The following is a 25,484-nucleotide window of genomic DNA, read 5'->3' on the forward strand; positions in this document are numbered from 1 at the left end:
GCAGATGCCATGGGATTACCCAGCCTAAAACCTTGGGATCTATCCCCCTTCCCCCCAGCAGGCAGAGAGTGTTTAATTACTAATTTACTAATTACCCAAAGATGCTGGCAATGGGCTTGGGACCTACGGTCAGGAGCCCCAGGGCTCCAGCCACCCTAATCCCACTGGCTGTGCAGAGCTGGTGGATACGCCCTGGCCAGGGACAGCTTGGCCAGGGAAGCATCATTGCCTTGGCAGTCCCACTCCTGTTGGTGATGGCACGGAGTGGTGGGGAATGGGACATGGCAGTGAGGACAAGGAGGAGACAATGGGAACAACGATGGGAATCAGGAGGAGATACTGGGGACCAAGGGGAGACAGTGGGATCCAGTCAGGTCTCCATGATGGAGATGAAGAGGAGCCAGTGGGGGAGGGAGGGGAGATGATGGAGACCAAGAGGTGACAAGGATCAGGAGGGGTTGATGGGAACAAGGAGGTGATGAGGACTGGGAGGCAATAATGATGATCAGGAGGGGACAATGGGAATGCCTTGATGGTGACCTGGAGACAAAGACAAATGTAGAGAGCAGGAGGTGACAGCAGTGACCAGGAAGGGATGATGGAGATCATGAAGGGATGCAGTAGGGGTGTGTCTCCCTGAGAATCAGGCCTTTTGATATTGTTTTCATAATTTCTAGCCATTTTCCCAAGAAAGTAACTGTAAACATAGGTGTTTATACATTCCATTAAAGACATGCCTTTTGATGGATGTCTCTCATGGCCAGTGTGGTTGGGAAGGTGGTGACCTGACTATCCAATCCCTGGTCATGGTCAAAAACCTATAAATACGGAAAGAACAAATAAACTTCTTTCTTCACCACACTTTGAGCTGCATCCGTGTGAATCATTTAATGTCCGACAGTGACAGGGGTGGATGGAGATCATGAGAGGATGGTAAGGACCAAGATGAGATAATGGGGACTGGGAGGGAAGGATGTGAATGAGAAGGGTGTGATGGATATATTGGACAAGACAACAGAGACAAGGTGATGGTGGAGATCAGAAGGGGACAAGACCAACAAGAAGATGACATAAAGTTCTGGGAGTGTGGCTGTGGGACTGGAGGTGGCTGGGAAGGGTTAATGTGTGTCCGCTTGCACTGAGCTGGGTCCAGGCCAGGCTCGGGTTTCACCTGTAATTAGCTCTTGTTTATTGAAGGCTCCTTGATAAATGATTCTTTGGAGGTTGCCCGATGACAGAGGGTGACAGTCACCCACCTGAGCCCTACTAAAGCCTTCACTGACCCCTGGCACCAGGATTAAAGTTTAATGTGACTCTGGAGCTGACCCCGGGCATGCACCATTCTGGGGCAACAGGGCTGAGGACATGGTGGCCATCCCAAGGATGTGGGGCTGGGTACAGGCTGATGGCCTCCCAGGGCCAGAGGATTTTGGCACCAAGAAGTGATTTGTCATAAGCCTGGTGGTCACTGGTTGCCAAGACACTGTGGCCACGGGGCTGTTCCACGGCTCCTTTGGGGTCACCCAAGAGGTTTGTGGATGAAATGTCACACCAGGTTGGGTTTGTCCCCCTGGGACTGGCCCTACAGAATGGGCACAGTGCCACAGTGCAGCCGGTCCGGGCACATTCCCAGGCACTGGTGGAGCCATGTGCCGGTGCCAAGAGCCACCGCGGTGCTCGCCGGGGCGGGCTGACGTCCTGCCCCGCAGCCACGTTTGGAGCAGCGGCAGCTTGGGAAACACAGCGGAGTGAGAGGACCTTGGAGGTGACCCCAAGGTGAGGCAGCAGGGCACAGAATGAGCACTGAGGCTGCAGCTTGGGTTTCAGCAGGGTCATGTCACCAGAACTGTGGGAACTGAGAAGTCCCCGAGGTACGGGGTACCTATCCCCAGCTCTCGGGACATCGTGTTTTCTCTTTGCAGATGAATCTCCTCGCTCAGGTAAAGGGGGAGCCAGCAGGAAGGACACCTGCATCCAGGTGATACCTGTGATATCTGCCATGATACCCAGTGCCCCTGGACGCCACAGTTGGGACCTTGCCTGGTGCTGGGTCTGGGCAGGGGGAAGGGATATGTGGCCTGGGAGGCTGGGCTGGGCTGGACTGTGCGCTGGCAGAGATGGGTGGTGGCAGAGGATGGGTGTGTCAGAAGGGGATGGGTCCCCGTCTTGCCCTGCCCCCTCTCCCCACAGATGAGCTCCCTCCTTCAGACCCTTCAAGCTCCCGACTGGCTGTTCCTCCAGCCCTGGCACTGGCTGAGCTCCTGGGTGCGTCAGGTTTGGGGGTGCTGGCATGAGAATCCCAGCCAGACGCTTGGGCAGGGGGTGGCAGCAGCCCAGGCCAGGACTGAGCCATGACACAGGTGACACTGGGGCTGATGCAAGGTGTTTGTCCCTCCAGGTGAGCAGCTCCAGGCAGGTAAGTGCTGGCATTGCACCTGTGCCCTGCACTGCCTGTCTCACCCCTGGCACAATCCTGCACACCCTTCCTTTTCCTTGGCACCCATGGGTGCTTCAGCACCTAGACGAGGCAGCCCCTTCCCAGAGGGTTTCCATCTATGGAGACCCGAGACCCAAGCTGTGCTTAAGCCACCAAGAATGTGGGATGAGCCAGCAGGTCAGTGATGCTGCCGGTGTCCCCAGGGCACCTGTGGCCCTGAAACTCGGCTGGGTCCCCAGACAGTGACTGGGGCAGTGACCACGGCAGGGTTCTTCCTCTGCGAGGGGCTGCTGCGACAACACTTCAGCATGGTCCCCAACGGGGTGGCTGAGCCCCAGCCTGGGGACCTCTTCCTCTTCCCGCTGGCCTCTGGGGGCCCTGGCTGGTGGGGCTCCCACGCTGGCATCTACTGTGGTGATGGGGAGATCATCCACCTGGAAGGTGAGCCCCAGGGGGTATCATGGCGTGGGGATATCTCCGTGGAAGGGACACAGGGTATGGACTCCACTTCGTCCTGCAGGCAGCTCAGGGACATCACCATCAGGCATCGTGGCTAAGCACGGCAAGAGCCAACTCCTGCGGACACGGGGCCCAGCCAAGGTGCTGCGGAGGAAGGGAGGGCTGGATGTGGCTGCCCTGCAGCGGCGGATCCGGGCAGCCATGGACCAGTCAGTGGAGTACAACATCATCACCTGCAACTGCATCCACTTTGCCCTTGCCCTCCTGGGGCTGGGCCACCTTGCTGGTGCCATGGTGGGTGCCACCAGCAGATCAGATGCCACCACCCTGGGACACCTTGGCACCTGTTCCAGCCAAGTGTCACCAAACCTTTTTTCCCAGGTGTCCCCAGCGCTGCAGTGAGGGAGGTGATGGTGTTCTGGGGAACAAGTGGGGCTGGAGCATTCTCCTCCGGGGACCAGAACTACACCAGTGATTTGTCAATCCTCCTGTCAATCCTGGCAATAAACAGTTACATGGAAACCCTGTGCCAACCCTGTTTTGTTTGTTGTTTTCTCATTTACCCCAGAAGCCGCTGTCAAGTGATGTCCCACCTTGACAGACCTGAAAAGGCGAGGCTGCTCATTGCTCCCCATGGCCTCCTGAGACAAACATCTGCCTCTTTCACTGCTGGCATTTAATTCTGAGCATAAAAATGAATATTACTTGGACTGCTGGATTGAAAATGGGACAAAAAAGGCTAGATCAGGTCTGGCTGGAGACTGGTGCTGTACCCCAGAGGTCAACTCTGCATCCAGTACTAGAGAGACACCACAAAGGGCCACCAAGGGTCTGGAGCATTTCCCATAGGAAGGGAAGCTGGAAGAGCAGGACAGTTCAGCAGGGAGAAGGAAATGTCCAGTGGGATTTTATCAGTGTTTATGGAGGAGAAAGAAAGTGGAGCCTGGCTCTTCTCTCTGTCTCCTGAGGGTTGGGGTCTCCAAGAGAGCAGCAGGGTCCATGGGAAGGCCTGAGATCCAAGCAGGGTTGGGGTCCCTGGGAGGCCTGGAGTGAGTGTGTCACTGTGCTGAAGATTAATTGTTGCCCATTAATTAGATGTTTTTTCAATTCTGCTACCTGAACCATGGCCATTTTGTCTCACTGCCTCACTCCTGTGGGATGGGGTGAGTGCTGCCCCATCTGCTCCAGCTTCATGGCTGCTCAGTTGCCTGGAGAAATAATAGTGGGAATAGCTGCCAATAGTATAAAGTACCTGGGAAAAATCAAAAAACACAAACAAAATCTCAACTATAATAATATCTCATAATAGATGATATATATCTTGTAATAGATATAATTTATAGTAATATATTATATAAAATATATATCTGAAACATTTTAATATGTATAGTCCTATCTATAAAAATATTTGTAAACATCTGTAGTATAATTATTATATGAGAATATATCTAATATCATATTATTGATAATAATATAAAACATAAACTATGATATCTATAAGAATAATATAAATTAATACCACACCTAATATATATAATTCAGATGTCATACATCACATATACTATCTTGTAGAATATAGATCATAAAATATTGAATTTTATCATACAGTAGATAATATGTACTATATTAAATTCTATATACTACACAGTATATAATAGAATTAGTATAATCTGCAATATAATACAACATAGTACAACATATATATAGCATAGCGTATATTATGTAACATATAAAATGTAGAATGTAGAATGGTTTATGGACTATATTTAATAGAAGTATTATTAATATAATATGGTATGATTGAATATGGCAAATATATAGTAGTGCATAATTAATGCAATCTGTAATGTAATGCAATGTAATAAGATGCAATATATGGTATACAGTATGCAGCATATAATAGAATATATAAAATATATGTAATATGTTGGTAAATGTATATTACGTATACTGCACACAGCATTACATATAACATAATAATGTATAAAATAATAATAACATGTAATAAAGTAGCATGTAATAATACATAATATCCGAACATACAGCATTATTTACTACAATGTAATCTATTTTAAATATGTCTAATTATAATCATCCACAATATCGTGTGTTGCTATAACTATAGGTTTTCATGATTCTGGACCGGTACGTGTGCGGCTGCGAGCTCGGTGACAGCCCCCGTATCACAGCGATGTCCCCAGTATTGCTCCTCCTAAAATCAGCCGTGTCCCGCTCGCAGATGCAGGTGCGGGGACCCTGGCGGGGCTCCCCCGCGGTCGCGTTCCCGATGGCGGCGGGGGTCGATGCAGCCGGCCGCTGTTCCCAGGCGCTGTTCCCGGGCCGGGCCCGTCCCCGCCCGCGCTGACATCAGTTCCCGCGTCCCCCCCGCATCCCGCATCCCGCATCCCTCCCGCCGCCATGGCCGCCAGCCCGGCCTACGGCGAGGAGAAGGGCGGCTCCTCCAGCCTGGGCGAGCCCGAGTACGGCCATGACCCCGCCAGCGGCGGCATCTTCTCATCCGACTACAAGAGGTGGGGACAATGCGGGCACAGGGGACAAGGACGAGCCTGCCCGTGCGGCCGCCACCGCAGGCCCTCGCCGCCATCCTCGGCGGGGAAGTGGTACCCGAGCCGGGGCTGGAGCGGCCCCCGGCGTGGGGACGGGGACAGGGACTGGGATGTGGAGGAGGATGGTGAAGCGGGTGTGGATAGGGATGAGGATGGGGACAGGGATGGGGCAGGGAATGAGGTCACTTCGCCGCCACCGTCATTGCAGGTTGCAGAGGCCGGAGAGGGTTTTGTAAGAACACCGCGGGATTTTGGAGGTGGTGCGGTTGGGGGAGATGTGCCGGGATCCCCCTTGAACCTCCCACCCTCGGGCTGGGGCATCCCGGACAGCGTGTTTCCACCACGGGATCCGCTGGGAACTCTCCTGAGCCGACACCCCCTGCCCCACCGCATCGAGGTCCCCAGCGTGGGGGGGTGGGTGCTGAGAAATGTCACCCCTGCGTGGGACAGGCTCCTGCGGGGGGACAGGGGTGAAGAGGAAAGGGGGAGTGTGCTCCTGGAGCTGCAGAAATGTCTCTTGGCCCTCTCTCCCTGCCATGTCTGTGTTCCCCACTCTGGCAGCGTCCCTCCCTCCCTGCTGCCCCAGCAGGAAATCACTGAATCACTGCCTGACAGCATCACGCTCTCTACCCCTGCCTGTGTCCCCCAGTCCAGCAGTGTCCCTCCATCCCTGCTCCTGTGGTAGTATCCCCACATGACAGTGTCCCTCTGGTCCCGATTCCCTGGCAGTGTCCCTCACTTTGAATGTGTATCCATCCTGATCTCTTGGCAGTGTTCCCAGTTTGGGAGTCTCCCCTCTGCCTGTACTCCTCCTCCCTAATGCTGTGGAGTGTCCCCCATTCTGGATGTGTGGATTCCATGTCTGGATCTGTGACATGCTGCAGTGTCCCTATCTCACCAGGTCCCCCCTTCCCTGGACCCCTGGCACTGTCCCCTTCTCTCTGATACCCCAGTATGACAGTGTCCACCCAGTCCTGAGCCCCTGGCACTGTCCCCCACTCTGGATGTGCCCTCCATCCATGACCTGTTAGCAGTATCCTCATCTCACAGTGTCCCCCCCATTCCTGACCCCTTGCTAGTGTCCCTTGCCGCTGCCTGGCAGTGTAACACTCCCTACCCCTGGCTGTGTCCCCCAGTGTGACAATTTCCCCCAGCCCTGATCTGCTGGCAGTGTCCTCCAGCTTGGCAGTGCCCTCTATCCATGACCCACTGGCAGTGTCCCCATGTCAGAGTGTGTGTCCCTGCCATGAGCCCCTGGCAGTGTCCCCCGGTTTGCCCAAGTCTCCCACTCTCTGACCCCTCCTTGGCAATGTCTGCCAGCCTGGAAGTGCTCCCCTGCTCCCATGCCTGCCAGTGTTCCCTGACCCCCACTGGAAGTGTCCCCCACTCTGGCAGTGTCCCTGCCCTCATGGCAGTGTCCCCTGACCCAGAGTGTCCCACACACCCATCAGTGTCACTATCATCAGTCTGCTGCCCTTCGCCAGAGCCACACCAGGTCTGTCACCACTCTCGTGAGCCATCCATAGCATCCATGACCCCTGGGGCAAGACAAATGCACCAAGTGTGAGCCCACCACCGAGGTTGGACACCCATGGGTGCCCTATCATGCCACCCTACCACCCAGGTAGGGTGTCCCATCACGATATGCGTTCCCTGCGCAGGACTGAGCCACTCGGCCCTGGGGAAGGAGCTCCCTGCAGTGTCCCCAAGTCCCAACTGCAGGTCAGATGTCACTTTGGACGTGACATCCCAAGTTCACCTCATCCACTGGGAACGGCAGCAGTCCTGATCTAGGCTGCAACCCAACCCCAACCACGGCATCAGGTTTCAGCCCACTGTGCTGGGCAGAGGAGCGGGGCCACAGCCCTGTCACCATCCCAGGGCCACTACCGCCACTCAAGCTATGATGTCCTTGCCGCCAGTGCAGAAGCTGCTGCGGCAGCTACCGGTGGGGCCAGCTGGCTGGCCGAAAACACCAGAGGGTGGTGATGTGGCCGAGGAGGTGACAAGCCCGGTGCTGGCCACCGAGGCTGGACAACCCACCTGCTACAGCGCCCTGCGAGCTGATGAGCTGCGGCCACTCGCCGGCACCAAGCCCGCAGTGGACACTGGCACCGGGCCACCGCCGCGGTAAGACTCCCCCAAGGAGCACCCCCAGGACCCTCTGGTGATGGTGGCTCTGGACGAGCATCATCCCACAGGTGTCACCCTCAGTTGCTGCAGGTAGACGCAGCCTTGCAGGTGCCCCCAGTTTAGGGGGGGAACACCAGTGTCCCTTAGAAAAGAGGACAGTGGTGACAACTTTAGAAAAGACTGTTGGCTTTTTCCCAGTCCAGGGAGGGGACCGGGGAAGGGCTTTGCATCAAGGTGTGCTGGCACATCCATGCCACTGTGTCCATGAGGGGACAAGGGACACCCAGCCACGCCAGGATGGAGCTGGTGATGGACTCCTGTGGTTTAGGGACAATGCAGGGTGACAACCACAGCCAGGATGGGACGGGGTTCTTGTCCCAGTGCCTGGGATGAGGATGGCACTGGGTGCTAGCACCATGCCAGTCCCTCCGGTTCCTTTTTCACCTGGCTGTAACCCAACTCCTGTCCCCATAAATATTTCACAATGAAGGGTTGGATTGCCAGCCTGATGGCAGGCTGGGAACAGAAAAAAAAAAAAAAAAGACAAAAAGCAGGTAAAACTGTGAAAATGGGAATTTTTTTCCCCTGCTGTGTTTCAGGCATGATGACCTCAAGGAGATGCTTGACAGCAACAAGGACTCACTCAAGTTGGAGGCCATGAAGAGGATTGTGGCGGTGGGTATTGTCACTGGTGGGGACCACCGCTCGTGCCGAGCTGTGTCATGTTGTGCCAGCTGCCCACTGTCACACCACCTCTTTTGCCCCTAGATGATTGCTCGTGGTAAAAATGCCTCCGATCTCTTCCCAGCTGTGGTGAAAAATGTTGCCTGCAAGAACATTGAGGTGAGGAAGATCTCGGGTGGCCCTGGTGCCATCTTGGGGTCTGTCACTTTCCCTGTTTTTGGGGATTGGCTGGAGTTTGTGGGGGCTCTGAGGTGGCACCTTCACTCTGCAGGTGAAGAAGCTGGTGTACGTGTACCTGGTGCGCTATGCAGAGGAGCAGCAGGATCTGGCCCTGCTTTCCATCTCTACCTTCCAGCGAGGACTCAAGGTGGGCTGGTTTGAGGACCCAGGGAAGGTCTGGAGGAGCACTGAGCCTCCCACAGCAGCACTGCAGCCCCCCACATGTCCTCACAGGACCCCAATCAGCTGATCCGCGCCAGTGCCCTGCGGGTCCTGTCCAGCATTCGTGTGCCCATAATCGTGCCCATCATGATGCTGGCGATCAAAGAGGCTGCCTCAGACATGTCCCCGTACGTGCGCAAGACAGCCGCCCATGCCATCCCCAAGCTGTACAGGTAATGGGGGGGATCAGCTGCTAAATTTCGGCTATACCAATATGGGTCTTGGCTACTTGGATGGGATGGCAGGGATGGGGAGGGGTTTGGTCCAGCATCACCTGCCCTGCTCCTCCCTCACAGCCTCGACTCAGACCAGAAGGACCAGCTCATTGAAGTTATTGAGAAGCTGCTGGCGGACAAGACCACGGTGAGCAGGGTCCTGTGTCTCCCCGACCTCCAAATCTGGGAACATCACTGGCCTGGTGTCCCCATGGGGATGGAGATGTTCCCACCAAATTTGTGTTGTCTTGGGGATGCAGGCATCCCCACAGGGCTGTCAGCTGTCTCACTGATCCAGTATCCATGAAGGGATGCAGCCATCTCCCAAGCCAACATCTCTGTGGGGATGTCACTGTCCCTAGCAAGACAGAATCCTCATGGGGATGCCACTGTCCCACCCATCCAGCATCCTCACAGGAATGCAGATGTTCCCACCAAATTTGTGTCCTTGTGGGGATGGAGCCATCCCTGGAGAGCTGGCATCCTTGTGGGAATGCTGCTGTCCCTACTGGGCCAATATCCTCATGGGGAATTCATCGACTCCACTGAGCTGGCATCCCTAAAAGGGGTTGCACACCAAGCCAGCACCTTCATGGAGATGCCACCATCCCCATCAGACCAGCATCTTTTTGATGAAACCACCACTCCAGTAAGTCACCCTGGACTTTCCCTCTGCAGCTGGTGGCTGGCAGCGTGGTGATGGCATTTGAGGAGGTATGCCCAGAGCGCATAGACCTCATCCACAAGAACTACCGCAAGCTCTGCAACTTGCTCATCGATGTGGAGGAGTGGGGGCAGGTGGTCATCATCAACATGCTGACCCGCTACGCCCGCACTCAGTTCCTCAGCCCCAACCAGAACGTGAGTTCAGGAGCACAGGATGCCCTGGGAGCCTTGGGGTGTCCTGGGAGCTCCTAGGGAGGTGGGGTGAAGGGGGAGTGTTCTTGGGGATGCAAAGGGTCCCACCTGCCAGCAGGAGTCCCTGCTGGAGGAGAACACTGAGAAGGCTTTCTATGGCTCTGAGGAGGAGGACGCCAAGGATGCCAAGGCAGAGGCAGCCTCGTTGGCCAAGCGCAAACCCTACGTCATGGACCCCGACCACCGCCTGCTCCTGCGCAACACCAAGCCCCTGCTGCAGAGCCGCAATGCCGCAGTGAGACCCTTGCTTGCACCCTGTTCATCCCCCAGGGCTACTGCTGGTGTCCATCAGCGTGGGCTTATGATGTCCCCAAGGTCAAGGACTCACTGGGGTGCTGGAAGGACACCCAGGGATGAGTGTCCTCAGGGTTAGGCTACCTCCAAGTGCTGAGAGTGAGATTGGGGGACACAGCCATTCCTCAGGATGTCCCCCATTCCCACCAGGTGACACTTGGGTGTCTGTCCATAGGTGGTGATGGCCGTGGCACAGCTCTACTTCCACCTGGCACCCAAGGCAGAGGTTGGAGTCATTGCCAAGGCGCTGGTACGGCTCCTGCGGAGTCACAGGTCTGTGGCACCTGGCTTGTGGTGTCCTATCCCTCCACCCCTGTTGTTGGAAACCTTGGGGAGCTCCACGACCCTGTGGGAGACCCCCAAAAAGCCGATCCCTGGAGGGACATCAGGTTGGAGGCCTTTTTAGTCTGGCCCAGTCCAGACATGGGGTGACAGCATCTTGGTGGCACCAGCCTGGTGGTGGGTCCTAGCCCGTATTCACAGGGACTTGCTGAGGGCGTCTGGCCCTGCCCCACTGATCATAGTCCCCTCTTTGTCCCCACAGTGAGGTGCAGTATGTTGTGCTGCAGAATGTGGCCACCATGTCCATCAAGCGGCGGGTGAGTCTCAGACTTGGTGTGGGAAGAGTTTGCCCTGTTGACTCTGGTGCAAGATGAGGATTAGCCAGCAAGGTCACCAGAGTCTGGAGGTGGCCTTGGCAAGGTGTGGGGGGGACAGAGATGACACTAATGTCTCTGGCTGTGCATGCAGGGGATGTTTGAGCCCTATCTGAAAAGTTTCTACATCCGCTCCACGGACCCCACACAAATCAAGATTCTCAAGGTGAGCTGGAAACACCTGGCAGAACCTGTCAGGGTTGGGTTTGGGGTTTCCTGGAACCCTTTCTTTGTGTCAGCTGTCCTCATACAGGACAGGACAGGAGGACATCAAGGCCCCCATGCCCAGTCACCATGCCCCTATGCTGCCCATGTCTTCCTCTTTCCCACAGCTGGAGGTCCTCACCAACCTGGCCAACGAGACCAACATCTCCACCATCCTGCGAGAGTTCCAGGTATGCCATGGCCATACTCAGGCTGCCACCTGGCATGGCTCTTGGTGCCAAACCACATCCATGGAGGGGGAAGAGGAGAGCCCCTCAAGGAGGAGTGGGCTGAGGCCATACCAACCCTCTCAGCGGTTCCAGTGCAATGTGCAACCACTGCCAGGGGGGTGTCCAGCACTGGCACATGGGTGAAATTCATGTGTGCCCTCCATGCCTGTGCAGACCTACATCCGCAGCATGGACAAGGACTTTGTGGCAGCCACCATCCAAGCCATTGGGCGCTGTGCCACCAACATCGGGAAGGTGCGGGACACCTGCCTCAATGGCCTGGTCCAGCTCCTCTCCAACAGAGACGGTGAGTACACACAGCAGGGGTGAAATAGGAACTCCATTGCTCTCCCAACTGAGGCTGGGACTCTGCCCACAGAACTGGTGGTGGCCGAATCTGTGGTGGTCATCAAAAAGCTGCTGCAGATGCAGCCGGCCCAGCACAGCGAGATCATCAAGCACATGGCCAAGCTCACTGACAACATCCAGGTTGGTTGGGGTGTTGCTGACCCACAGGAGCAGGGGATGGCAGCAGTGCCACATGTCCGAGGGCATTTCACAGGTGCCAATGGCACGGGCCAGCATCCTGTGGCTCATCGGCGAGTACTGCGAGCACGTGCCCAAGATTGCGCCTGATGTGCTGCGCAAGATGGCCAAGTCCTTCACCAACGAGGAGGACATTGTCAAGCTGCAAGTCATCAATCTGGCAGCTAAGCTCTACCTGACCAACTCCAAGCAGGTACTGGGGATGTGATCCTAGGGTGTGCCTCAGTTTCCCTGTCAGGGAGGGAAACACCAGCCCTGAGCATGTTCTCTGCCACAGAGCAAGCTGCTGACCCAATACGTCCTCAACTTGGCCAAGTACGACCAGAATTATGACATCCGTGACCGGGCTCGCTTCATCCGCCAGCTCATTGTGCCCACCGAGAAGAGCGGGGCCCTCAACAAGTATGCCAAGAAGCTCTTCCTGGCCCAAAAACCAGCTCCCATCTTGGAGTCTTCCTTCAAAGGTACCCATCCCTTGTCACATTGGCATGGAGTGAGCTGTCACCACAGTGCTGCATGGCTGTCCCCGAGTTGCTGCCTCCTCTCACCTCGTTGTAGATCGGGACCATTTCCAACTGGGCTCCCTGTCCCATCTGCTCAATGCTAAGGCTGTGGGTTACCAGGAGCTGCCGGACTGGCCGGACGAGGCCCCTGACCCCTCCGTGAGGAATGTGGAGGTGCGTGGAGCACCCTGGGTGCATGGGGGAGGAGGGGCCAAGGTGGGGACACTGACTCAAGGTCTTGGAAGAGCCCCATAAGGTGCCCAGGTACTGCTCACCTGCCCCCATTCCCTCTCTAGAGCTCATACATCCGCTTGAGGATGGGGGGATAAGGGTGGCTGTTTAGATCCCCCAGTCATGGGTGATGGCCCTGCTCCATCAACCCTGTGCCTGCAGGTTCCTGAGTGGACCAAGTGCACGAGCCGGGAGAAGAGAAAGGAGAAGGTGGAGAAGCCTTTCTACTCTGACTCAGAAGGCGAGTCGGGGCCCACAGAGTCGGCAGACAGTGGTGAGGACATTGGGCAGTGGTCACTGTGGCCATCAGGCAGGTGCCACAATAGTGGGGCATTGGACACAGGACATAAATGGGGACACCCCATCATGGGAGGGACATGGCAGAAGATGTGGAGGGATGCAGTGGTGGGCAGTGGGGATGCAGTGGAATGCAGTGGGAGGATGCAGTGGAGAGGCAGCAGCAGGAGTGAGGAGGCTGTGAGAGGATGGAGGATGTAGTGGGATGAAGTGGGAGATGGGGGAATGTGGTGGGATAGCAGCAGGGCTGAGCTGTACCCCCACAGAGCCTGAGTCCGGCAGTGAAGAGCACAGCAGCAGCAGCAGCTCTGGCAGCTCCAGCTCTGACACTGAGGAGGAGGAAGAGGAGGAAGACAGCAGAGAGCAGTCAGAGGACAAGGAGGAGGAGGAGGAGGAGGAGGAGAAGAGGCCAAAGAGGAAGGACAAGGACGGTTCCCGAAAGGCAGTCTCAGGGAGCGCGGGCAGGTATGCCCTGGGAAGGCAGGGGGTTGCTCCTAGCAGAACCCCCACCCCAGCCCCCTGAACTGGGCTCTCCCTGCAGCCCCAGCGAGGAAGAGGAGGAGGAAGAAGGGGCAAAGAAGGGCAAGAAGAAAGCCCCACAAGGGAGGAAGGGCCATGCCGAAACCTCATCAGAGGAGGCCAGCACCTCCGAGAGCAGCTCCTCTGGCTCCGACTCGGGCTCTGAGGCAGAGGCCAAGCAGAGGAAGGTGGTGAGGGCTGGGATGGGCTGGGATGGGGGGCTGCACAGGGATACTTGGACCCCCTATTGAACACCCCATCTCTGCTCCCCTGCAGCCCCCCAGCAGCAAGGCCAGCTCCAAGGAGATCTCCCTGCTTGACCTGGATGACTGTGAGTGGCTGCCTGGAATACGCAAATGGCCGTAGTGGTGGTGCTGGGGAAACTGAGGCATGAGCACTCATCCCAGTGCAATCAGGACTCCATGGGTCCTTTGGGAGCTGCAGAGGGACAAGGACAGGTGTGGTGAGAGGTTCTTGTCCCCAGAGGATGGCTGTGGGACAGGTGGCTGTGCCTATTGCATTGTCCCTGTGTGGCAGTGCACAAGGACAGCCTACAGGGCTCCTACACCAATGGAGCTGTGCCACTGGGCTGTCCTTGTGTGGCTCCTACACCATGGGGTTATGCCACCAGGGCTATCCCCACATGGCTGCCCCCATGGAGTTGTCCCCATGGCAATGTGCCACCATGTCTGTCCCCATGTGGCTGTCCCCATGTGGGTGTTCCCATGGAGCTGTGCCACCAGGGCTGTCCCCATACCATTGTCCCCATGGAGCTGAGCCACTAGAACTGTCCCTGTGTGGCTGTCCCCATAGGGCTGTGAGCTCTGTTAACCCTTTCCTCCCCTCTCCCCACCCTGCAGTCACTCCTCCTCCTCCTCAGCCCATCCCCTCCAGCAGCATCATCTCCACCAGCCTGGTGACTGACCTGGAGGGCCTCACTCTCACCGACACCTCCCTGACACCCACCGTAAGTGTCCCCCATGCCCTCCCTGGGGAGGTCTCAGGCCCCCTGTCACCTGCGGGGGCTCCTGGGCCCTCTGCTACCCACAGGGGTTGCAGGGAGCCCTCAGCAGCCGCTGCTGTCCCTGGGTGCAGCTGTTGAGCCCAGCGTTCAGTGCGGTGAAGACCTACGAGCTGCTGCACCGCATGGCAGGCGAGGGGCTTGCAGTTGAGTACTGCTTCAGCCGCCGGCCCTTCCCGGGAGACCCCCACATGGTGGCCGTCCAGATCCAGATCTCCAACAACACCGACACCGAGGTGAAGAACCTGCGAGTCAATGAACCCAAGCCACTATCCGGCATGCGGATACAGGAGTTCCCTGAGATCGGTATAGCATGGCATGGCATGGCCGTGATGCTGTGGGAGAATGGGGACAGGGGTTGGGTGGGAATGTGGGATGTAGTGGCAGCCCTGTGGTTCCAGAGCGCCTGGCGCCAGGGGACACAGCCAGCGTGGTGATGGGCATCGACTTCTGTGACTCCACCCAGGCGGCAAACTTCCAGCTGTGGTGAGCATCTGGCACCGGGCAGGGCAGGATGAGTGTCCCCAGGGATCAGGGCATCAGGTGCTCCAAAGACGGGGAAAATGGGATAAGTATTAATATCCCTCCACATAGCAGGGGACAGGGGACAGCAGAAACAGGGCAGGGGGTATCCCAGTGGGTGGAGGACAGCAGGACAGGCACCAGAGTCCTTACAGGGGAGACACTCAGATGGGCATGGGGTGGTTGGAGGACAGCTGGATAAGCACAGGCCTCCCTGCATGGGAGGAGGAGGTAGCAGCAGCTCCAGGTCCAGCCTGACAGGTTCCCCCCATCCCTGAGCCCTTTTGTGCCACAGTTTCCCCCGGTCAGCCCTGCCCAGGGCAGGGATGGGAAGCAGGACATGGAGAGCGGACATATTCTGGGCATGTGCCCCTCTCACCTGCCTGTCTCCCCAGCACCCACACACGCCAGTTCTACGTCTCCATCCAGCCACCTGTGGGGGAGCTCATGGCCCCGGTTTTCATGAGCGAGAACGAGTTCAAGAAGGAGCAAGGTGAGTGGGGCCAGGGACGGGGCCAGGGTGCTGCACGGGCACCTACCACTGACACTCACCCCCAATTTTGTCCCCTCTGCCGCCCTCGCCGTGGCCCTAGAGCACCTGGCACGGCCAGGTGAGGGTAAGTGGCAGCTCGGCTGGCCCCTAGACTAGCTCTGCTCCCTTCACCCCCTCCTGCACTCCCAGCCTGTGGGCTGGGGTGACCATCCTGGTGCCAAGGTGGCCTTGTTGGGTCCCCACAAAGCATGAAGGGCTCATGCCCCCCCTGGCACTCCCAGAACCGTGTCTGGTGAGTGATACCCTGGATCCCCATGCTTCTGGATCAGCACATCCCCACCCTGACCTCATGGATGGGGGCTGTTTAGTGGGGGGTGCTTGGTGCCCTGCAGCACCCAGCCCCATTGCTGCCACTCTTCAGAGGAGCCCATCCCCAGGGACGTGGCTGTTGCCACCAGGCAGGGACAAGAGAATGAGTCTAGGAAGGGTTATGAAGGATTTTCCCAAATCCACTGAATCCTGAACCAAGAGCAAGCAGAGCAGCCAGCTCAGGATGTCATGGGGAGCCTGAACGCAGGGAGCTAGAGGGGCTTGTTTTGGGCATGTCAAAGCCATGCCCAGCAGGGTGTGTGGCCAGAGATGGGCAGATGCCTCTGTTACCTGCTCTAGGGAAGTTGATGGGCATGAGTGAGATCACAGAGAAGCTGATGCTGCCTGAGAAATGCCAAAGTGACCACACCATTGTCCAGCAAGTGACCTCGGCTGCCAACGTGGGCCGCGTTCCCTGTGGTGCCAGCAATGAGTACAGGTAGCTGGACCCCCATACCTGGATCAGGCAGGAACTGTCACCTCTCTGTTCCCACCCGAATCACAGCGGGGACACTCAGGGCTTCCTTTAGGACAAGGAGCCTGCATGAACCCAAATGTGACAGTGGCCATGGGTGGCACCTGCCTGTCCCCACCAGAGCATCTCATGGCACCAGAGGGTGACAAGGGACAGCTTGCCTTGAAGCCCTGTGTTCACCACCCAACAGGTTTGCGGCCAAGACAGTGACGAGCGGGAGCCTGGTGCTTATCACCCTGGAGCGGCGGGAGGGCTCCACGGCCCAGCTGACCATCAACAGCGAGAAGATGGTCATTGGCACCATGCTGGTGAAGGACATCATCCAGGCCCTGGCACAGTGACAGCCGGGTCTGCTCATCCCTGCCCTCCCACCCCTTCTGCCCCATGCTGCTCCCCAAAACACTCCCTTGCTCCCATTTCTGCCAGGTTATTCCCTGCCCTGATCCCAAAAGGCAGCAGGCAGTGACCCTCGGGCTGGCTTTCCTGCTGGGCGGAAGGAGCAGGATGGAGCAGATGGGATGCAGGGTGGTGTCCTACTCGGAAGGGCAGAAGTGGTTCCAGCCCCCATGGAGCACAGTGTGACCCCAGTCCCTCATCTCCCAATGTAACCCTTATTTATTATGTCCAGGATCTCCCAATAAAGCTCTTCTCCAACCTGCTCCCTTTGTTCCTCTGCTCTATGGGCACATCAATCCCAGATTCCCCCCCAGCCAGGCTCTGCCAGCCTCCCCAGGGCAGCCACAGGGCACATCAGGGGACCAGCCATCCCTTAGGTAACTGGAAACACGCAGAGTCTCCCAGGAGTGGAGTGTCAGCTGGGTCCTGAAGAAAACCTGGCACATGGTGTCAGGGCAAACCCCCCAGGGCAGGAGGTGCTCAGTTGGACTAGGGATCTGAGGAGTCTTGGGAGGGTTCCAGCTATTTATTCTAGGCAGAATTGCTCATGCTTCGACCGCAGAAATACCTGCTACGTCAGGGCTGGGTCTGTTCTGCAGTGTCACTGGAAGGATTCCTGGGCCAGCTCGGGGAGGCTTTTCATCACCAAACTGGGATTACAAAAAAAAAAAAAAAAATAGAAGGAAATACGACTCTTTATTAAGATCTCTCCTCCCAGCACAGGCTGGGTGGGATATCAGTGAGCACTCCATCCAAAGCTGCAGCCCAGTGCAGAGCCAGGCCTGGCACCAGAGGCAGAGGATGAGCAAAGGACGTGTGGGAAGGTCTGAACCCCGAACTGCCTCCGCTGCCACAAAAAGGGTGAGGGGCTTTCTGCTTTTTCCGGGTAAGAGATGAAAAAAACACCTTTATGTTTTCTGACAGGTGAGGAATCCCTGGCTGGAGCAGCAGCACCAACCACTGTGTGTCAAGTGCTTGTTCCACAGGGATAAGCCCATTCCCACAAGGACAGGGGCTGGAGCGGCAGCTGCCTCACAGGATGCAGCTGGGAGCCACAATGATGCCAGCACCCTACTTCCCTTAGGGAGGCTGATTTAACCCTCAGGGTCCTATCCCTTCATGGTCTCAGTGAGTGCCTGTGTGTGGAGAGATGCCAGCACACTGTCATCTCCTTGGGGACCTCACTTTAACCCCTGGGGGTCCCAATTCCTCATGGGGGGCTTGGTGAGTACCACAGCCTGTGTGTGGGAGCTGCCAGCACTGAAGTGTTCCTTGGAGGGAGGCTGCAGCACAGTGCCACCACTCCATCGCCCTTAAGGGGACTGATTTAAGCCCTTGGGGAGCCCAGAGAGTGCTGAGCCTGCATGTGGAGAGCAGCTGGAGCCAAAGGGGCTCTGGAAGGGCTAAAGCCAGGCACCACAGCACTGTCACCACACCATTGTCCTTGGGGAACCCATTTTAACCTCTTTGGGTCCCATTCTGCTCAGAGTGGGCCCAACCTGTGTGTGGCAAGTGGCTGGCACTGAGGTGGGGTTCTGAAGCTGAGAGCCACAGCGCTGTCACCATTCTAACACCTCAGAGGAGCTGATTTAAGTCCTTAGGGGCACAATTTTAGCCCTTGGGAGTTCCGTTCCCCTCAGAGTGGGCTTAGAGAGCACCACAGGCCATGTGTGGGAGCTGACAGTGCTGAGGAGTCCCTGTGAAAGCTCCAGATGGACACTGCAGTGCCACCACCATGCCATTCCCATTACAGGGGCTGATTTAAACCCTCTGGGGTCCCATTGCCTCATGGGGTGCTCAGTGAGCACCACAGCCAGTGAGTAGAGTTACTGGCACTGAGCTGTCCCCTGGAGGGCTCCATCCTCCACCACAGTGCCATCATCCCATGCCCCTTAGAGGGATTAGTTTAGCCCCTTGGGGGTCCCATCCCTTCACAGGAGTCACAGTGAATGCCACAGCTCATGTGTAGGAGCTGCCAGCACTGAGGCTGCTCTTGAGGAACCCCATTTTTTGTCATGGGGTGTTCCATCCCCTCAGAGAGGGCTCACTGAGTGCCACAACCTGTGTGTGGAGAGATGCTGGTGCTGAGGTGTCACTGAGTGGCTTCAGCTGGGCACTGCAGCACTGCCACCAACATAGCCTCATGGGGGGGCTCATTTGAGAGCCCTTGGGGGTCTCATCCGTCAGAAGGAGCACAGTGAGTGCCACAGCCCATGCATGGAGGGCTGCTGACACTAAAACATCCTCAGAAGGGCTCCAGCCAGGCAGTGCCACCACTGCATTCCCTTTAGAGGGACCGATTTAAGCCCTTGGAGGTCCCATCTCCTCATGGGGGGCTCAGTGAGCATCACAGTCCATGTGTGGGAGTTGCCAGCACTGAGGCTGCTCTTGGGGAATGGGGTTCCCCCACTATTCCCCTTGAGAGGAAAAATGTGTGCTCCTGTGTTCACAAACAATTCAATGGGTGAGGGTATGGGTGTTAACGGCTTTGAAATGGTTTTTAGTGGCTCTACCAACTTCAAGGCACAGGTTTATTACAGAACCCAGACAGTTTGACTGCCGAGAGGCAAGGGCCTGAACAAACCTGAATTTCTGAACTTTGGGGGGAAAATGACGTTTTTAAAGGGGGAATATGTGGTAGGCGCCTTGGGAAGGCTGAACCTTCCTAGTGCTCACACCTGTGTGTGGTGACTGGCCCCAAAGCTGCTGAAGCAAAAGTCAGAACCGCTACATCTCACATCCCTCAGAGGGGCTGATTTAAGTCATTAAGTCCTGCCATTTGCCCTTGGGGTCCTGTTCCCCTCAGAGGAATATGGAATGTTGCCAGTGCTGAGATGTCCCCAAGGGGCTCCAGCTGGGCAATGCCACCACCACCCCATTACAGGGGCTGATTTAATCCATCAGGAGGCCCATTCCCTCAAGGGGTGTTCAGTGAGCACCACAGCCCATGGGTGGAGAGCTTCTGGTACTGAGGTGTCCCTGAGGGACTATAGCTGGGTACCACAGTGCCGCCACCACCCCACTCCCCTCAGAGGGGATACTTTAACTGCCATGGGGTCCCATCTCCTCTGAGAGGGCTGAGGGAGTACCACAGCCTACGCGTGAAGAAGTGATGACACTAAGACTGCCCTTGGACCTCAATTTAACGCTTAGGGGATCCCATTCCCCTCAGGGCGGGAGCAGAGCGAGCGCCACATCGTGCATGCAACAGCTGCCACCGCTAGGAGAGTGCCTGAAACTGGACAGTGCAGTGCCACCGCCCCGTCCCTCAGGCGGGCCGAGTCCCTCGCTAATCCGTGGGTGCCCGTCCCCTCACGGCGCCCGGGACAAGGCGGCTCCACGGGGCAGTGGCGGGAAGCGGCCGATGGCGGCCTTGCAGCCGCCACGCGGCCGGCGCGTGCCGCACGCATGCGCCGCAGCCCCACCCCTCAGCGGCACCCCCCCCCCCTCCCCTCCCTCCGTGCCCCCACCCCCTGCCCCCGGCCCGGCCCGGCCCATAAAAGCCGCGGGCCGGGCAAGAGCCCTTGCCGTTCCCGGTGTCCCCACCACCTTCTTGGCTCGCTCCTGCCGTGTTCTGGGACCGCCTGCCCACCGTGCCGCCCATGGCCTTCCCGCCGGTGAGTAGAAGCACGTGCCGTCTCGCGAGGCCGCCCCGCCACGTGTTTCCGCGCGGTGGTGCTGCTGGGGGCTGCTGTTCCCGCCCGCTGTGCCTGCGTGGAGAGGGCATGGGAACCCCGAGCCCTCAGGACAGCAGTTTGTGGAGCTCCCCCGCTTCCTGTTGGAGCGCTGATGTGGGATCCCCATCCCCCTTGGACTGGCCTCGGGGGGGTCCTGCTGCTGAGGTACCCCTGGGGAGCAGCTCTGATGGAGCTCAGGGAGCCCATCAGCTGGAACCGCTGAAGGAATGCGGGTCCTAGCCTAGCAACCTATTATTCCCTTCTTCCTGGGGCTTTAGGGGGATGAAACGGGGTTGGAGGTGCTGAGCTCATGTTTGGATGGTGGGCATGTTTTGCCTACAGTGGGCACTTGTACTCATGCAAGTGGTATTTTTGCACACTTCTAAACTGACCTTTTTTTTTAGTGTAAGAGGCGACCTAAGGTGCTGTTTTATTCGTAAACTATATGTTGAAAACTCCATGTACTGTCTGGCTGGGATAGGGGGGTAACACCGGAGACCCACTTTGTAACTGAGGTTGTTCTGAGTGAGACAAATCTGTTAAAAAACGAGTTCTTTGTTTTACCCTTTGCTATTCCTCAGCTGAAACCAATTAACGCTCATTACCAGTGCCTGTGTAATGGACTAACAAGGTGTGCTGGCACCTGGGGTGCTTGTGAAGGACTTCAGGTGCAGCTGTGCACAGGGTGGGAGCTGGGCTCAGGGACGAGCTCCAGGACCCCGTTGCTTTGCTGTAGTTTGTCTCGACTGGAAGTCTCCCTAAGCCAATTGAAACCTTATTGAGCTTTGACAATCTGCTGCAACAGGTATCTGTGGGGATTGCTTGTGTTCAAACCTGCTTGTGAGTGATGGCTTTAAAAAAGACAAAACCAAAAAATAGCTGCCTTGATGGTGAAATGCCTTTTAAAACAGGGAATTTTGGCAACGCTGGTGGTGTTCTGAAGTCAGTGCTACCCTGTGAATTAAGACCAGTCTTAATTCCAGCCAGGTGTGTTCAAGATATCTCTACTCAGTAAACCCCGGGACAGCTGCTTAACCTTAGGCTTGCTGATGGTGGGAGAGCTGGTGCAGCCTTGCCTAACACTTTTTGGGATGAGGTGGAGTACCTTGCTTGGTGGAAACAGTTACACCACTGTTGTTTTGTGTGGGTGTAGCTGACTTCAACTTGACAAGCAAAACATACCATCAAAAATGGATTCTCTGAGCTGCCTTTCACTGAAGCATGGAGCCATCTTGGCTTGGTAATGTTGACATGGGCACCGTTTTTACAGCATCTTAAATTTTGCTTTGGGATTGAACACCCTCTTGGTTGTAGCAACAGCTCCAAGAACCCCTCTGGGCATCAGCATGGTGCTGTGCCTGGGTGATATTTCTATGGAAGATGTAAAAAGCTAAGGTAGCTTTTTTTTTTTTACTTTTCAGCTAAGGTAGGTGAGGTGGATGAGCCCTGCCTGCTCCATAGCATCCCCAGGAGCTAATGCACATCTTGGCCATACTGGCAGCCAAGCTGTGTTTAATGACTTCCCTAAGGATTAGTCTATCCTAATCCTGTGCCAGTGCTGTTGTGTTGCTGCAGGTTCTGCCTAGCCCTGGGATTTCATTATCTAGATTTCCTGCAGGTGTTTGTGCCTCGGGGCTGTGGAGGCTCCTCATTTCCACTTGCCTTGAACACCTTTGGGGTGTTTTGCTGCACAGGTGTGTGTTGTGCCACTGACTGAGTGCTGCTGGTTGTGCCTGGAGTGGGCTCTCCTGCAGGTAAACTCTGCAGGCTGTGGAGTCTGCTTGGGGCTGGTGGGATGGGAAGTCCAGGGTCCTGCCAGCTTCCTGATGCACTGCAGGGAAGGATCCCAAACAAGGGCTCTCTGCCGTGGTGGTAAGGCTTGCTGGTGCTCTGTTGTTCTGAGGGAGGGGAACTCCTCGCTATTTCTTGGCACTACTTTTCTCAATTCCATGTGTTTGTTTGGGTTGCAAGAGGGGTCTGGAGCCTCAGTGTTCTGGGGATGAATTTTCCTGCTTGGACGCAAGCTCTTGGTTGAGTCAGGATGTGGAGGACTGCCCTCCTGCCTGAGCTTCATCTTGCTGTGTTTGTGTATGATGCTGCTTGGGTTTGTGTTTCTTACCTCCAATGACTTAACCTACAGTCTCAGAATCGTTTGCTCTGTGGCACTTTGTGCCTGCTGCAGAAAACTGAATTGCCTTTTCTGCTTTGGTTCTGATCCAGGGGCTTCCCTAGAAACTTCTAGCTCTCTAAGAGACTGAATGTCTTACCAGGTGTTGGGGAGTGGTGTTTGCTGATGGTTTTAAAAGCACCTGCAGCTGGATTGGCTTCTCCACTGGCTTGTTCATCCCCTGATAAAACTGTGTCTGTGCCTCTGGGTTGGGATTGTGAGGTGTAGCAGGATGGAATGGCTGAGAATGGCTGTTGGGTCACTGTTTACACCCCAGGGTGTCTCACATGGTGCCGGGAGGACCCACCAGTGCTGCTTCACTGCTGCCTCTGGAAGCAAAGGCATCTGTAGTTTGTAGCTGCAGCGTAGAGGGCTTCCAGGAAAGCCTGGAGAAGGCAGTGTGTTGAATTTGCGAAATCCATCCAGGTGGGGCAGGGAAAGAGAATCCTACCGGGGCTCTGGTGTGCTGTGTTGCCCATCTTGGCTGGGGATGATGGTGTGGCACCAGCTCTGGGGACTCAGCCTCAGGCGTGGTGTGTTTCTCTGGGCTTTGGTATTGACTCCGAGATGGAAGCACTTGGGTGGCTTCTTCAATTTGCAAACTCTTTTCCCCATCCTCTCCAGGCTCGTGGGCGTGGCTTGGGTTCTTAGTGCTCTGGAGACCTGCAGAGCTCTTCTCAAAGGAGTATCTTATTGTAGGGTTGCAGAGAGGAGGGTGAGCCGCCTGCAAGGTCCTCCTTACCCTGTGTCCAGGATGACTGCAGTATCCTATAGATATCCTTGACGGTCTAGGGTTAAAAGCTCTCTAGCAGACGGGATTTTTGTGAGAAGGTTTGGCTGTGTTCTCGCTGGTTTGTGTTGCTGTTTGGAGCAGGACTGGTGCTGCCAGTTGCGGAGGCTAAATGAGAGGGAATGGATGGGGCGTTCAGCTGGCTGCTCTGGGTTATTTTGTCTCGCTAGTGCAGACTCCTAGGAAAAGGCTTTGTGTCCCGCTGGAAGTGGTTCTTTCACAGGAACAGGAGTAGAATGCGGAGTTGCATACTTGTGCCAAGGCAGCCTGATGCGGCACTCCTTTTTATTAAAGATGACTGGCAATACTTTTGTAATTTGAGCTTCTGTACTCCAGCTGCTCTTTAAAGCACGCTCTGCCTGTTCTCTCAGCCTGCAGCTCAGCTCGCTTTTAGCCTTACGAGTGTTCCAGAGTACCGGCGGTGGGCTCCGATGGCTGCTCCTGTGTTAACCCACATTTCCATGGGTGTTGACGGCTTTGAAATGGTTCTTAGCGGCTCTACCAACTTCAAGGCGCAGGTTTATTACAGAACCCGGACAGACTGACTCTTGAGACAGACAAGGGTCCAGACAAGCCTGAGTTTTTGAACTTCGGGGGTAAAATGACGTGTTTAAAGGGGGAATATGAGGCAGGCGCCTCGGGAAGGCTGAACCTTCCTACTAGCTCAGCTGAGGGGGCAGGAGGAGGGCAACATGGGGCCGGGAGTTCAGGCTTAAAAGGAGGCTTGCACCCTCCGAAACCGAGAGAGAGAGCCCTGCGGGCATGTGTCCCTGTGGACAATCTCTCCCTTTATTTGAACAAAGTTGCAAGACTCGTCTGTCTCCTTTATGGACACTGGCTTTCCACAGCGTGATTTCCTGTACAGCTCTGAGCATTTCAGTAGCCAAAGATCCCAGCCCTCAGAGCTGAAGAGAGGCTAATGGTCCTAAAGGGGCTGGAGTTATCCAGCAACTGTTTGGATCTCACCTGAAGGCACCGTGCGAGTTGCCCTTATTCCTGCTGCTTCCAGGACTGGGCTTCCTTTTCTTTTTAGCTGTGTCGGGGGCAGTTGGGGAAAACGAATAGATCTTGCGCCTGTAATGGCGAGGTGGGGGTTGGAATGTAAGTGCCAGACATGGGCTGGGCTAATATTCCCCTCTCTGTGTGAGATGCAGTTCAGACCAGACTCCTTGAGTGATCAGCGAGGGGTCAGTTGAAAGTAAACCCAGCTCAGTGCTTCAGACTTGGTTGAGAGTGTTGGAGAAGTGGAGGTTAGTGAGGCCTGAAACTTGCAGAGGCACATCCAAGTGGTGCCTCTAATTGTCTGCTTGACAAGTACAAACAGCCCAATTTGGAGCTTCAGTGTGTGTTGGAGGAGCAGGGGCTCATTTGCCAGACTTGATGCTCTTCAGTTCTTTGGATTTGGGTTTAACTTGATTTAATGGCCAGTATTCTGCTCTGGAGGCCGGGACTGGGAGCTCCTCTCTTTAAAGCAGGCCTTAAATTGCCAGCGTTCCGGATTTCTCAGCATGCTTGGGAGCAGAGTTGTGCAGTGGCTTTTGGGTGGTGGGTTGGTCTGTCCTCGGCCTCAAAGCATTGGTAGCGATGAAGCTTAGCGGCTTCTAAATTGTCAAGGAACTCGAAAGTGCTGCAGCTGCTCCTGAAGGAGCCTGGATGTTAGTGTGAGCAGAGCTGGGAAAGCAGCTGCTCTTCCCGGTTCTCTGGACTGCAACCAGGGGTTTGATGTTTCTCAGGCAGGAGCTTTACAAGAGGTTATCTTTTTTAGGATGGTTGCAAATCTTTGATGCTGGTGGATCTGTGCCCATGGAGGGTTGTGCTAAAGCAGAGATGGTTTGGGGTAACTGCCTTTGTGGTCAGGAGCTGCTGCCTGAAGGGAAGATCAGGATTTTTATCATCTTCCTTTCCTCAGGATTTGGGGCTGTTTGATTAGCTGGAAAGCAGCGTTGTTTGGCTTTTTTTCTGAAAACCTGAAGTGATTGCTGCCAATTTGGGTCATTCCAAGATACTGTCCAGAACTTGAGGATGGGCAGTGAGGTGAGCCTTGAGCCTCCTCTGCCGTGCATAAGAGGAGCTGCTGTGGTTCCTTGCGGTGTCTGCCTGGACCATGAGCATCCCACTTGCCCCTTGGTGTCAGGAGACTGCTTTTGGGGTAGAAGGTGTGTGCCCTCATTAATCAGATCTTTGCTGGTGTTGTGATGTGCTGGAGAAAAACAGCAGGGAGCTGTGTTCACCACCCAGCT

At 55.8% G+C, this 25,484-nt stretch overlaps 3 protein-coding genes and 1 long non-coding RNA gene across 14 annotated transcripts in view; 3 read left to right on the forward strand and 1 right to left on the reverse strand.

Moving 5' to 3' along the window:
* Positions 1-1,705: 1,705 nt before the first annotated feature.
* On the forward strand, positions 1,706-3,429 carry LOC111934306 (uncharacterized). 2 transcript variants are annotated; one of them, XM_023934348.2, is made up of 7 exons: positions 1,706-1,776; positions 1,923-1,940; positions 2,191-2,265; positions 2,399-2,416; positions 2,641-2,878; positions 2,958-3,190; positions 3,278-3,429. In XM_023934348.2, exons 2-7 carry the CDS (start codon positions 1,923-1,925, stop codon positions 3,296-3,298), a joined length of 603 nt encoding a protein of 200 aa, XP_023790116.1. In that variant the 5' UTR covers positions 1,706-1,776; the 3' UTR covers positions 3,299-3,429. The 2 variants fall into 2 exon arrangements, with proteins under 2 accessions (XP_023790116.1, XP_023790118.1); XM_023934350.2 differs by having other exon boundaries at positions 2,677-2,878.
* A 1,800-nt stretch (positions 3,430-5,229) lies between these two features.
* Positions 5,230-16,873, forward strand: AP3B2 (adaptor related protein complex 3 subunit beta 2). Of its 5 annotated transcripts, none has more exons than XR_015275788.1 (27): positions 5,230-5,427; positions 8,196-8,271; positions 8,365-8,439; positions 8,552-8,647; positions 8,734-8,894; positions 9,018-9,084; positions 9,615-9,797; positions 9,913-10,089; positions 10,324-10,421; positions 10,693-10,747; positions 10,899-10,970; positions 11,137-11,199; positions 11,413-11,545; positions 11,618-11,727; positions 11,801-11,977; positions 12,062-12,248; positions 12,343-12,461; positions 12,681-12,792; positions 13,082-13,280; positions 13,357-13,525; positions 13,611-13,665; positions 14,195-14,301; positions 14,430-14,661; positions 14,743-14,841; positions 15,273-15,370; positions 16,040-16,178; positions 16,405-16,873. XR_015275788.1 is itself a non-coding variant. In XM_023934332.2 (27 exons), exons 1-27 carry the CDS (start codon positions 5,315-5,317, stop codon positions 16,553-16,555), a joined length of 3,309 nt encoding a protein of 1,102 aa, XP_023790100.1. In that variant the 5' UTR covers positions 5,230-5,314; the 3' UTR covers positions 16,556-16,873. The 5 variants fall into 5 exon arrangements, 3 of the variants coding, with proteins under 3 accessions (XP_023790100.1, XP_023790101.1, XP_023790105.1); XR_015275789.1 differs by having other exon boundaries at positions 13,357-13,522; XM_023934332.2 differs by having other exon boundaries at positions 14,757-14,841.
* A 237-nt stretch (positions 16,874-17,110) lies between these two features.
* On the reverse strand, positions 17,111-20,238 carry LOC111934307 (uncharacterized). The gene is made up of 2 exons (XR_002867146.2): positions 20,160-20,238; positions 17,111-17,260 (listed from the first exon to the last, which is right to left on the reverse strand). It is a non-coding gene; the product is annotated as an uncharacterized LOC111934307 (long non-coding RNA).
* Positions 19,959-25,484, forward strand: part of CPEB1 (cytoplasmic polyadenylation element binding protein 1) — a 38,304-nt gene continuing 32,778 nt past the window's right edge. For 2 of the 6 annotated variants that reach the window (XM_023934341.2, XM_023934342.2), the window contains exon 1: positions 19,959-20,227. In XM_023934341.2, coding sequence (XP_023790109.1) covers positions 20,213-20,227 — 15 coding nt within the window. In that variant the 5' untranslated portion in view covers positions 19,959-20,212. Of the gene's footprint in view, positions 20,453-22,707; positions 22,881-25,484 lie in introns of those variants that run through there. The other 4 variants (XM_023934339.2, XM_023934340.2, XM_086848864.1 and 1 more) reach the window with 4 other exon arrangements.

Source organism: Cyanistes caeruleus, chromosome 13, assembly GCF_971803275.1.
Source record: "Cyanistes caeruleus chromosome 13, bCyaCae1.hap1.1, whole genome shotgun sequence".
Lineage (NCBI taxonomy): Eukaryota > Metazoa > Chordata > Aves > Passeriformes > Paridae > Cyanistes > Cyanistes caeruleus.

What these genes read in the sequence shown, in the direction of transcription:
- LOC111934306 (XM_023934348.2), top strand. An exon ending in GGAGATCATCCACCTGGAAG is followed by an intron (nt 2,879 to 2,957) that starts GTGAGCCCCAGG and finishes TTCGTCCTGCAG; the next exon opens with GCAGCTCAGGGACATCACCA. An exon ending in GCCACCTTGCTGGTGCCATG is followed by an intron (nt 3,191 to 3,277) that starts GTGGGTGCCACC and finishes CTTTTTTCCCAG; the next exon opens with GTGTCCCCAGCGCTGCAGTG.
- AP3B2 (XM_023934332.2), top strand. Translation starts at nt 5,315, where the DNA reads ATGGCCGCCAGCCCGGCCTACGGCGAGGAGAAGGGCGGCTCCTCCAGC. An exon ending in CCATGAAGAGGATTGTGGCG is followed by an intron (nt 8,272 to 8,364) that starts GTGGGTATTGTC and finishes TTTTGCCCCTAG; the next exon opens with ATGATTGCTCGTGGTAAAAA. An exon ending in GTCTCAGGGAGCGCGGGCAG is followed by an intron (nt 13,281 to 13,356) that starts GTATGCCCTGGG and finishes CTCTCCCTGCAG; the next exon opens with CCCCAGCGAGGAAGAGGAGG.